Source organism: Littorina saxatilis, linkage group LG3, assembly GCF_037325665.1.
Source record: "Littorina saxatilis isolate snail1 linkage group LG3, US_GU_Lsax_2.0, whole genome shotgun sequence".
NCBI lineage: Eukaryota > Metazoa > Mollusca > Gastropoda > Littorinimorpha > Littorinidae > Littorina > Littorina saxatilis.
The window spans coordinates 69,481,396-69,493,895 of NC_090247.1; the positions used below are offsets into that span (position 1 = coordinate 69,481,396).

At 43.2% G+C, this 12,500-nt stretch overlaps 1 protein-coding gene across 1 annotated transcript in view; it reads left to right on the plus strand.

Moving 5' to 3' along the window:
- LOC138963109 (uncharacterized) overlaps positions 1 to 11,770 on the plus strand; it is a 12,349-nt gene extending 579 nt beyond the window's left edge. Inside the window, exons 1-3 of the mRNA XM_070335135.1 lie at positions 1 to 440; positions 814 to 985; positions 2,105 to 11,770. The exon at positions 1 to 440 is cut by the window's left edge and continues 579 nt beyond it. Of these exons, the coding sequence (XP_070191236.1) occupies positions 3,591 to 4,079 (489 nt within the window). The 5' untranslated portion in view covers positions 1 to 440; positions 814 to 985; positions 2,105 to 3,590 and the 3' untranslated portion in view covers positions 4,080 to 11,770. The remainder of the gene's footprint in view (positions 441 to 813; positions 986 to 2,104) is intronic.
- Positions 11,771 to 12,500: the final 730 nt, after the last annotated feature.

A 12,500-nucleotide genomic window follows, 5' to 3' on the forward strand; every position in this document is an offset into this window, starting at 1 on the left:
CCCGACAGGAAGCGGCTAACCACACGTACTCGTGAGCAATTCCAGATAGCTTGTACTTGTAGTGCACTTTTTCGGCGTGTTTGTGGTGCTGTTTACACACATTTTCGAACAACAGTCTATCAGTCAGTCAATCAATCAGCCGTGACGGCTTCTACAGGCATTGAAGTAGTTGGTGACGAACATCTTTGGACCGTGTGTCGTGTTGTTCTATGGCCAGGGTGTGAAAAGGGTACCATGATTTTAAATGAGAGTTGGGTGTGTCCTGCAATCCAAGCACCTCTGGGCTTGTTCATATACGGTGACATTGGCTACATCTTGACACCCTGAATACTCAGTCACACCCTATATCTACAGCAGTGCTCCAAGCAGGTTAACTCAACACGTGAACTAGACACGTCAGCAAGACACGTCAGCATTGTTTCCTGTCATGATGAAAAAAGGTAATGTTTGGAATAGATCTAAAGCATAATTGATCAAATGTTCCTTTCAAGGCATGCTACTTTTCAGATTGTGTTTGGGAATGTTGTTGCAGAAAATGTCAAGGTTATAAAACAGCTTGCATGAGAGAGAAAACATTAGAGCAGAAAAGGCATGTTTGAAACTTAAATGGGTTGTTATTGTTAATCAGCACCATATTATATATACTGACTGTGCTCGTTGTAAGTTTGACTTGGTAGCTGTGCTGACAGTGTTGTCTTAGTATCATCTGCACTGCAGATCTGTGCAGCGTATTCACCTGGTAATTGTAAATGCATACAAGCAAACACTGAAACATTCAGCAAACGCTCATAATTTTCTTTCTTGTATCACCAGAGAATAAACTTCATCATCGTCTGGCACCACCATGCTCTCCTCCAGTGTCATCTTCTACCCGTGGACACTAACATACAGTTACCAAAGCAAGGGCAGAGACAATGAGGAATGCCAATGAAAGCATAAGTCTTAGTGAACGTGGTGTGCAAGAAAAGACTGGACATCATTTCAGGTAAATATGTTATGCTTGTAATATGATACTCATTCAGTCATTGACAATTCTGTAGAACATTTGGAAAACAAAAGAAGAGGCGTTCTGGGATCACATAGTACTAACTTGTGTAATAGTAGTAGTATGCATACACATTGAAAGAGATGTGTCAAAACGTATTGTTCTCACACACAGTGACACACACAAAAACTGGACAGTGAGTAAGAAGAATGCTGTTTCAGTGTTTGACTTCTTTTTTAAACTTTTATCTGAAACTTTGACTTTAAATTTTACTACTCCTTGATATCAACAAAACTGATTCTTAAGTGACAATAACTAGTAATTTACTAGTACTAAAAACATGTATTTACACTGTTATTGTTAACGTGGGGGGGGGGGGGGGCATAGATTGTGAGGAGAATAGAACATGCTCTAGGGGATTTCAAGAAATTGTGCTAATTTGTAATTCAGTTGGTTTGTTCCATTTCCTGAATTGTTAGCCTTGTCTGATTCATTTTAAAGGACTGAGTCATTGCTGATATACAGAGCTTTCTTTTAATTGTTTAACCCCTCTAAATTAACGCAAGACCTCATGTTTTTTACTGCTGAAGCGATTGACACCTGCATCAGCAGTAATGGCAGAACACAAAGTACAAAAGTTAACCAAAGAAGACACCCTGTTCTGGACAGATAATTGATGTTCTTCTTCACGTATGTAAACGTTGCCAAAGCGCTTTGAGCTGTGAAGAAGCGCTATATAAATGTTCTATTTTCATTATTATTATTATTGTGTCTATCCTGAACTTGAGTCGATTTTTAAGTGGTACTTTGTGTTTTTTCGGGTCAATTTTTGGGGGATCCTTTTTTGAGCAGCGGAAGAGTGTGCCACATTTCCAAGTGAAGTGCCTTTAATGGCGTAGAAAGTTTGAACAAAATGATTCGGGAGTGATTTTTTTTTAAAGTACACAATTTGTACAGATAGAATGGTTTGCTAAGTGTAGTATGAATAAGAGCAAGTTTTAGAATTACTCACTGTCTTCTCTTTTTCTTGTAAGATTATGTGGTGAAACTGCTCTGTTGCTAACATTTAATACAAGAAACCTTCTGCTCTTATGACTATGTTGCTGTTCCTTGTTCAAGGACCTCTACCCACACACTGATGCTGACACTCATTGAGGGGCCAACTACCAACACTGATTGTGATACTCGCTGAGGGGTCGACTACCAACACTGAGGCTGACGCTCGCTGAGGGGCCAACTACCAACACTGATGGTGATACTCGCTGAGGGGTCGACTACCAACACTGATGGTGATACTCGCTGAGGGGTCAACTACCAACACTGAGGCTGACACTCGCTGAGGGGCCAACTACCAACACTGATGCTGACACAACACTGATGCTGACACTCGTTGAGGGGTCGACTACCAACACTTAAGGCTGACACTCGCCGAGGGGCCAACTACCAACGCTGATGCTGACACTCGCAGAGGGGCAAACTACCAACACTGACCCTGATACTCTCTGAGGGGCCAACTACCAACACTGATACTGACGCTTGCTCAGGGGCCAACTACCAACACTGATGTTGACGCTTGCTCAGGGGCCAACTACCAACACTGATACTGACGCTTGCTCAGGGGCCAACTACCAACACTGATGTTGACGCTTGCTCACGGGTCAACTACCAACACTGATGCTGACGCTTGCTCAGGGGCCAACTACGAACACTGATGCTGACGCTTGCTCAGGGGCCAACTACCAACACTGTATGTAGTGGCCACTGTGTAACGTCCCTTGCACAAAACAACAAATTTTATATTTAAAATGGTTAAAGGAATTTTTTAAGCATTTACATTAATTATGCCAGGAACAGTCTGCAGACACAGAAGTATACAGTGGTTTTGTCAATATTAGTTAGCAGTTAAAACATGTCCAACGTTCATATTCTATTTCTATACTACCTGTCAACAACAACAAACTAAGCAAACGCGTTTGAGGGCAGATCATTTTAATGAGGCCATTTATTGTAAAACCAATTATAAGACTGAAAAGGCCATTCATTGTCCTATGTTATATAGAAAACAGATTTAGTTTACTCGAGGTACTGTTTATAAAATAGAACCTACAAGACTAGCATCCCCAACAATCAAATTCGCAAAATCAAGTTTAACGTGTTAAAATCGACATATACTGTTCAAAAAAAGAAACGCATAGTTGCTACTTGCCAAATTTGTTTTATTTTTCGAAAAAATTAACAGAAAATCCAATATTTAGATTATTTGTTTGAAATTTGGTATGGACACAGTTGAATGCACACACAGTTCATTTGCATCTTCAAATCAATCAGTCAATCAATACGATTGGGTGCCGAGGCTGTCAAGTCAGTAGGGGGTGTGACTGCCTTGAGCAGCAACAACTGCCCGGCACCTTCTGGGCATGGACTGGATCAGATGCCGGATATCTTGCTGTGGGATGGTGTCCCACTCCTCCTGAAGTGCCTGCAATAGATCGCGGTGATTTGCCGGCGCTTCTTCTCGCCTGCGCACACGTCTGTCCAATTCATCCCAGAGGTGTTCTATCGGGTTCATGTCTGGCGACATGGATGGCCAGGGAAGCACCTGGACATGGTGGTCGGTGAGGAACTGGGTGGTGAGTCGTGCTGTGTGCGGGCGAGCGTTGTCCTGCTGGAATATGGCATCCTGGTCAGCCAGAAGAGGAAGGGCGTGTGGGCGCAGAATTTCCTCCACGTATCGCTGGGCAGTTATGCGCCCTTGGACGTGCACCAGGGTGCTCCTTCCAGCGGTATTGATCGCCCCCCACACCATGACGCCTCCACCACCATGAACGGGTGCCTCATCCACACAGTTGGGCGCGTAACGTTCGTTTACTCTCCGGTAGACCCTCCTCCGACCATCATGTCGCTGGAGCAGGAAGTAGGACTCGTCGCTGAACCACACGTGTCTCCAGTGATTCCGGACGGTCCAGCGAAGGTGCTGGTTGCCCCACTGCACTCGGTTGTGGCGATGGCGGCGGGTGAGGACAGCTCCTCTGTGAGGTCTGCGAGCTCTCAAACCAGCTTCATGCAGGCGGTTCCGCACGGTCTGGTCCGATAATCGGTGTGGCCTGGGGAGAGCCTGGACAGAAGATGAGGCCGACAGGAAACGATTCCGGAGGTGGCGGAGCCGTATGAAGCGGTCGTGAGCAGCAGTTGTCGCCCTTGGTCTTCCCGCTCGTGGCAAGTCAGCAACGGAGCCAGTGGCTTGAAACCTGACCCACAGTCTACTGATGGTGCTCTGGGACACGTGGAAGTGCCTGGCGATTGCACTTTGACTTTGGCCTGCTTGTAAACGACCCAATGCAATTTGGCGGTCTTCTCTGCTCAATCGGGCCATCTTTCGTCGCTGAATTGTCGTCTGATTTCTTTGTGGCGAACAATCCGCTTTTATGGGTTTTGGAAGACATGGTGAGAGCTCAATATTCCCCGAGTTTCACGAGATTACACTGAAGCATGACGAGTGGTCATGCCAAATGAGCAATTTTGACATTGTAGCCACTGATAACGCATGCGTCACGTGCAGAGCTCACTTGTGGCAATGGACGAAAGGTCGACGACCAGATAAACATTTTCTGCAGTTTGGTGGATATCCTTGTAGCCATATAACTAAATTAACCAAATATTACAAGCTATGCGTTTCTTTTTTTGAACAGTATACTATCAAAACTGCTGAAAGGAAACCTGTTGTGCATGTTATTAGAAAGAAAAATTAAATATGCATCCAAACAGTCAGCTTAGTTTACATATCTTGTCTAACAATGGCGTAATGGCATGATGAACGGTATGTAATTCTTCTGAGAAGCCGTAAAATGCGGTTTCTGGGGCCATTTTAGTGGGTAATCAGAAGAAATCCAGCACATTTAATAAATTTCTCAATGCATTGCCTTCAAACGTCTGGTAATTTATGCTAAGCAGGGCCGGACTACCGGGGGGGTTATGGGGGTTGCGCAACCCCCCCCCCCTAGCCTAAACATGTACCTTACTTATTTAAAATTTTTTTTATTATTGCTTATTTTATGCCGTTTCATGCAAGGAGCGACCATTTTCCTATCTCAGAATATGACCTACCCGTCAGCTTCAGGGGGCTTCGCCCCCTGACCCCCACAACGAGGGGGGGGGGGGGGGGGGGGGTGGGTTCTAGGGTTTCCGGACCCCCCCCCCCCAGCCAAAAAATAAAAATATTGAATGAGGTATGCATTTCTTTATTTCACATTGAGTTTCAATTTTTGGGGTATTAATCAGTGACAAAATCTGCTGCCTGAAACTGGTAATGATCATCCTCAGAATGCACCAGATTGCACCATTTTGCATCCTTTTTTTCAAAATTTTCCGGGGGGGCATGCCCCCGGACCCCCCTAGCAAGCTAGGCGCTTTGCGCCGTCGGCTCGGCGCTTCGCGCCTTCACACCCATATCTTCACAATATACTTTTGGAAAAAAACAGTCATAAAATGAACTGATCCGCCCCTGCCGCCAGGGGGGACATCCCCCTGGGCCACCACTGGCAACCCCCCCCCCTCCTCTTCGCCTAGTCCGGCCCTGCTAAGACATGTCGTTAAGTACATCAAGTCATTCGAGAGATTAGGTTTGCTTTTATTTGACATGCCAGAAAGAGTCCTTAAAATAGTCGGTTGATCTAACTCTAAGTCTAAGCTGACTCATCAAACAAATTTAATTTGTTGCTATTTTCAACTTCAAATAAACCAAATACTCAAATTTCATGTACATATTTTATTAGACATGGATGGTATGAGGATTTCAAAGCGAAAGTAATCTTTAAGAAGTGGACTATTTTCACAGCGCTGAGCACAAATAGCCCACATCAAGCTCACTGCTGAACATTTAACTGCTAGCTGCTGAGCAGGGCTTTTGAGAGAGCATTTCCCAAGAATGTTTGTACGCGTTTGAACAAGTGGTCTGAGCAGCCGTCGTTGATTATGAATTACATTTCAGTGTAATTTGAAGCTTTAATGTTTGTTTAAAAAGCCTGCATATTTAAAAACAAATCTGTTTTCTTTGGAAAAGGTACATCTTTATTTTTTGTAATTCTTTCTAACATGTCGCATAACAGCAGTACTAACGTTTCAAATGACTTGACATTTTGTTTGTAATTCGGTACATCTGATTGTCTTGTCTTTCCATTATTGCCCACAATCAGCAGTAGTGATTACTTCGGCACTTGATGGGATGTTGCGCAAGTCCAAGAAAGCAGCGTTTCCAGCATCCAAAAGTCCATTTAAAATTCACAGGTTGGGGAGTATGGGGGGAGGGGACATGAGTCACAGTGGCTACTGGTTTAGTGCGAGGCGCGCGACACAAAGGTGTCGACAGTGCGGGCCTCGACGACAGCTGCTGGTAGAGAGTTCCAGTCCTTCACTGTGCTGGGTAGAAAAGCGGCACTCCGATACTGAGTGCGGCAGGTGATGAGGCCGAACTGCTGGCAATGGCCTCTTCGCTGGCGTGGTGGTAAGGGGGCCAGCTTCGACTTGATGCCCGGACAGTGGACGATGCTGTTCGTGATCTTGTAGAGCATCGATAGGCGGGCAAGCTTCCTGCGCTCCTCCAGAGACTGCCACCCAAGGGAGTCCAGCATCCGGCTGACACTTGACGTGTTGTGGTAGCGGTTGCAGACGAATCGGGCAGCTCGTCTCTGGGCGGTCTCAAGCTTGTCGATGTTCTTCTGGGTGTGCAGGTCCCATACTGACGAGGCGTACTCCAGGATAGGCCTGACAAAGGCCTTGTACGCCTGCTCTTTCACGGATCTTGATGAGATCTTCAGATTGCGCCGCAGGAACCCCAGGGTCTTGTTTGCCTTGCTGACGATGTTGTTAATATGGTCGTCCCAGCACAGGTCACCCTGAATGGTCCCACCCAGGTACTTGACCGCCTTCACTGTCTCCAGCGTATGCCCATGGAGCTGGTAAGAGGGCTGTAGTGGGCGTCTGCTCCTCGTAACAGGCAGGGTGTTGCACTCTGCAGGATGGAACTGCATGTCCCAGCTCTTCTCCCACTCGGCTAGGCGATGGAGGTCTTGTTGTAGCTGGGCCTGGTTGTTTACGCTAGTCACCACCCTGTACACTGCAGTGTCGTCCGCAAACAGGCGCGCTAGTGCCGTCAGTCTCTCCGGGAGGTCGTTAATGTACGCTAAGAATAGCGTCGGCCCCAGCACTGATTTGTTGCTTAATTAATTCATTTGATAATTGTCGGTAAAAATACCGGCTAACACCTCACAATCGCAAACCTGTTTAATGTTGTCTTTTCTAATTCATGACATGTGTTAGCACGAATCACCAAATATTTGAACGCAATGCGTTAAAAATTGCAGAAATTCAAATGTATTGTTTTGTTTCATTACCCGCTAAAACGGCTTCAAAAACTGCCTTTTATGCCTACTGAGAGGATTACCACATATTTTTGTTTTGTTTTTTTGTTTGCTTAACGCCCAGCCGACCACGAAGGGCCATATCAGGGCGGTGCTGCTTTGACATATATATAACGTGCGCCACACACAAGACAGAAGTCGCAGCACAGGCTTCATGTCTCACCCAGTCACATTATTCCTAGCACTAACCCCATAATGCCAGACGCCAGGCGGAGCAGCCACTAGATTGCCAATTTTAAAGTCTTAGGTATGACCCGGCCGGGGTTCGAACCCACGACCTCCCGATCACGGGGCGGACGCCTTACCACTAGGCCAACCGTGCCGGTTTACCACATATACCTACTGAGAGAATTAACACATACACCGCTCAGCATGGCATAGTAACAAAATTGACTGTTTCAGATGCACATTTGATTGCTCTGAGTCTGATTTGTTGTCGATTTTAACGCAGGAACCTTGATTTTTCGAATTTGATTTTTGGGGGTGCCTGTGTTGTAGGAATCACTGTATGTATACACACTTCCTCATGTGAACTCAAACAGCTTTTTGAGTCACTTGAGAAAAAGTGACTATGTAATCGGTCAGTGTTAGTCTGTCCGGCCGGCCGGCCGGCCGGCCGTCCGTAGACACCACCTTAACGTTGGACTTTTCTCGGAAACTATCAAAGCGATCGGGCTCATATTTTGTTTAGTCGTGACCTCCAATGACCTCTACACTTTAACGATGGTTTCGTTGACCTTTGACCTTTTTCAAGGTCACAGGTCAGCGTCAAAGGAAAAATTAGACATTTTATATCTTTGACAAAGTTCATCGGATGTGATTGAAACTTTGTAGGATTATTCTTTACATCAAAGTATTTACATCTGTAGCCTTTTACGAACGTTATCAGAAAAACAAGGGAGATAACTAGCCTTTTCTGTTCGGCAACACACAACTTAACGTTGGGCTTTTCTCGGAAACTATAAAAGTGACCGGGCTCAAATTTTATGTGAACGTGACTCATTGTGTTGTGAATAGCAATTTCTTCCTGTCCATCTGATGCCTCATATAATATTCAGAACTGCGAAAGTGACTCGATCGAGCGTTTGCTCTTCTTGTTGAATAAGGGCAATCAATACATGCCCCTTTTCAGTCATATAATTTGTTTTACAATAGACTGCCTCATCAAAACATTCTGCCCTCAAACGCATCTGCCTAGTTCTTTAAAAGAATCACGCTTTGGACTACACAGTCCTGATGATGTGGGTCGTGTACAATCCATACTTTCCAAAGAAGGATTAAAAGTAAAATAAAAAGTATGGGTCGTACACTACCCACGCCATCCAATTAGGAGTTTTGCCGTCTCTTTGCATAGTATGGGTCGTACATGACCTACACCATCCCAATTAGAATACACAGCGTAAAATTCCTTACAGAATTCCATATGGGTCGTCCGCAACCCACATCAGCCCGACTGAGTAGTTCAAATTACTTCGTTTGTGTTAAAAGATAATTTTTCAAAAGTTGTGGTCAAATGACTTGAAGAGAAAAACCGGTGTATTTTATGGTAGTTCCTGCCCTCAACTTCCTTGGAATATGCACCATTTTGATCACTGTTTCTCGTAATTTCCGTTGACTTGTGCTCTTCAGTGTACTCAATTGCGATGAAATTTAAAGCCACATTGATTTTCGGGCTGTTGTTGTTGAAGATATTGAGTTTTTAAGTTTGTCTATGTAAATTGAATAATTAATTCTGTGACCTAAAAAAGAGAGGGGATAGTACTGTGACAATTTTCTGAATTTTGATTTTAACCCCAACCTTGTTCTTAGGTGTCCCAGTTCAACACACAGTGACTAGTATTTCTGAATCATACACACTTTGAAGGCAAACTTAATGCCTTATTGCACCCATTTTCGTACCCTAACTAAAACATTCATTTCCGTGTTTATTCATTTAAACGTTCAATGGCATTTAAAGGTAAAATAATTGATTTGGCTTTATCCTCGTATGTTAAACAGGCATGGGAATTGTCCTTCCGCCGAATTTTTTTTTTGTTCCGCCGAAAATGCAAAAGTGTCCGCCGAAAAAATAAAGGGGGGAGGCACACAAAAAAAGCACCGGTTACTTTGGCCTTTGCGCAAAAGCCCGCGAAAACTTTCCGTACTTTGTTCACGCACTGCTACCGCCCGCCTCAGTTATTGAACTATTATGTTTGAAAGTAAACCAGATTGCACAGATTGTGTTACAAGTTACATTTTCCTGTTTGTCTCAACAGATAAAAATTTTTACAAATTTAAACCATATATAATACATGTAAGCAAAATTTGGTACATTTTTGTACTAAAAACTCTGATTCTAAAAACAGAATTTAATGGCAAACTTGGAGCTCAGATGACACCAGATTGCACCATCTGGGTTCTTTGGAGAAAAAAAATTTCCGGGGGGGGCATGCCCCCGGACCCCCGTAGTAAGGCTAGGCGCTTCGCGCCGTCGACTTGACGCTTCGCGTCTTCAGTTATAAATTTTCCGCCTTTTTTACAATTTTCAATTCCCATGCCTGGTTAAAGTTGCCAAATTGTGCCTATTCTGAATTTTCTTTGATGTATAATTAGTGCCTAATGTTTTTATAGGGTCGATTTTGGGGGGTACCCTTAATTAAGAGGCGATCATGTAACCCATGTAAAATGAATCTTTGATTCCAAAAGTGTGCCAGATAGCCAAGTGGATGGCCTTTAATGACAAAGAAAGTTTGAATGAATTGACACGGGAATGAATGGTCTAGTGGGGTACGAAAATGGGTGCAACATATTTTTTGGGCAGAGTGTATATCCAATGGCAATAGTAATACCTGCCTTGCATGAACAAATAAAGGACTGGGTGGCCGAGTGGTAACGCACTTGCGCTCGGAAGCGAGAGGTTGTGAGTTCGACCCTGGGTCAGGGCGTTAGCAATTTTCTCCCCCCTTTCCTAACCTAGGTGGTGGGTTCAAGTGCTAGTCTTTCGGATGAGACGAAAAACCGAGGTCCCTTCGTGTACACTACATTGGGGTGTGCACGTTAAAGATCCCATGATTGACAAAAGGGTCTTTCCTGGCAAAATTGTATGGGCATAGATAAAAAATGTCCACCAAAATACCCGTGTGACTTGGAATAATAGGCCGTGAAAAGTAGGATATGCGCCGACATGGCTGCGATCTGCTGGTCGATGTGAATGCGTGATGTACTGTGTAAAAAATTCCATCTCACACGGCATAAATAGATCCTTGAGTCTGAGTCTGGAGATACACGCGCGATATAAGACTTCATATAATAAAAGATTGATCAGAAAATTGTGTATGTAACTTTGTCTCACACAGCCATTTACAAGCTGGTAGCTGTTTCCCAAACCAATATAAAAAGAAACAACAAGTAAATAAAAAATATTTTAACTCACAGTCACCCCATGAATTTGGATCAACAAGCCCAAGAACATTGTTTTTTTTCAATAATACTAAATTATTTTTTAAACATTCTTCAGTAACAAACAAAAACTATAAAACATATTTGAATATGCTTTGTCAGGTTGAACTTTTAATCAGTTAAAAACAAAATACATACCTTATGCTTTGAATATTAATGTACATGTCTACTATCTGATACTGTATCGCATGAACTTCACACAGTCTGACTCAATGTGCCTTGTGAAATTGGGCAAGTAAACATTGGCAACAAACCTGTGATCTGGATTTTGACATGGTACTTATATTTTAAAGGCACAATCTTTCCATGTCAAAGAATTGTTCTCATCATCACAGATGTGGACTGTCTTTTGCATGGATTGGTGGGATAAGACAAGTCTTACACTTGGACAAACACTGGGAGGGGAGGAGGAGGGGGGCCTTTTAAAATTCTCTTTCAAATAAAGAATATGTTCGTACTCTATTTTAAGGTTTCACCTGGCCATCCTCTGTGTATCTGATACAGCTGTATATATATAAAAAAAAATCCTTGTTATGCAAACTATCTTGTCAACCACCCCATTTACATTATGGGATTCATAATCCGGTATTTATGGCGTTTATGGCTATCTGGAAAGAAACAAATTTTACATTTGGGTACATGTCTAAAGGCAGTTTTGATTGATTGATTTTTGGATGATCACAGGTGGCAGTGACTGAATGTAATCAACAAAAGCCTCATAGTCTGCAATTAATAATTATCCAATGTACAAATATAAACGCATTCGTGTTGGTGTTTATGATTGATGCTTTACAGTGTTAGGAAGGTATGTAAAAGGTAACCAGAAAAAGGTCAAACAATAAAACCCTGCTATTTCTCGTGTTAAGTTGTGGTGAAAATCGATGCATCGCATTGAAATAAAGTCAGATGTGAATGATCAGAAAGATTTGAATGATGTTTTGTTGGGTTCCATGCTTCTTGTTGGCATTTAATAACTGCTTGGAGATAAAAGTCTGTGTGTGTGCTTGTGTGTCTGTGTCAAGATATACATATAACGCAAATAATGCTTTCTTACTGAAATGACCATCCGTAGGATATGCTGACCAATGCTCTCTCTCTCTCTCTCTCTCTCTCTCTCTCTCTCTCTCTCTCTCTCTCTCTCTCTCTCTCTCTCTCTCTCTTCAGTATGACCTATCACGACTGATTATTGCAGAGTCAATGTCTTCATAAGTACAGAAAATAATTCATATAGATCTATGTAAAAACTAAAACACCCACATAAAACACCCACACATATTTTGACACCCAGTCTGTGATGTCTGAATGAAATACATTTTTATTTACGTCACAATTGCATGACAAGTACGCGAGATAAATTTAACAACTTTGACCTGACAACACAAAACAAACAAAAAAAACCAACTCCCTCTCTGTCAGCAAAGCCTTACGCAGATCGATGCAAGGTGCAGATCAATCAAACACACACAATGTTGTCAAAATGGCACAAGACACGTACAGAGTGACCCAAGAAAACTGCAACCCTCACAACTGCTAATTACTTCTACATCTCTTGACCGGATCACTATATATTTAGGGGACATAAACTTCAGCCTATGCATGACCCTTCCCTTGATTGGCAATGTTGTAGAACAAATGGTCTGACGTTTGTGCAATTTCGAAAC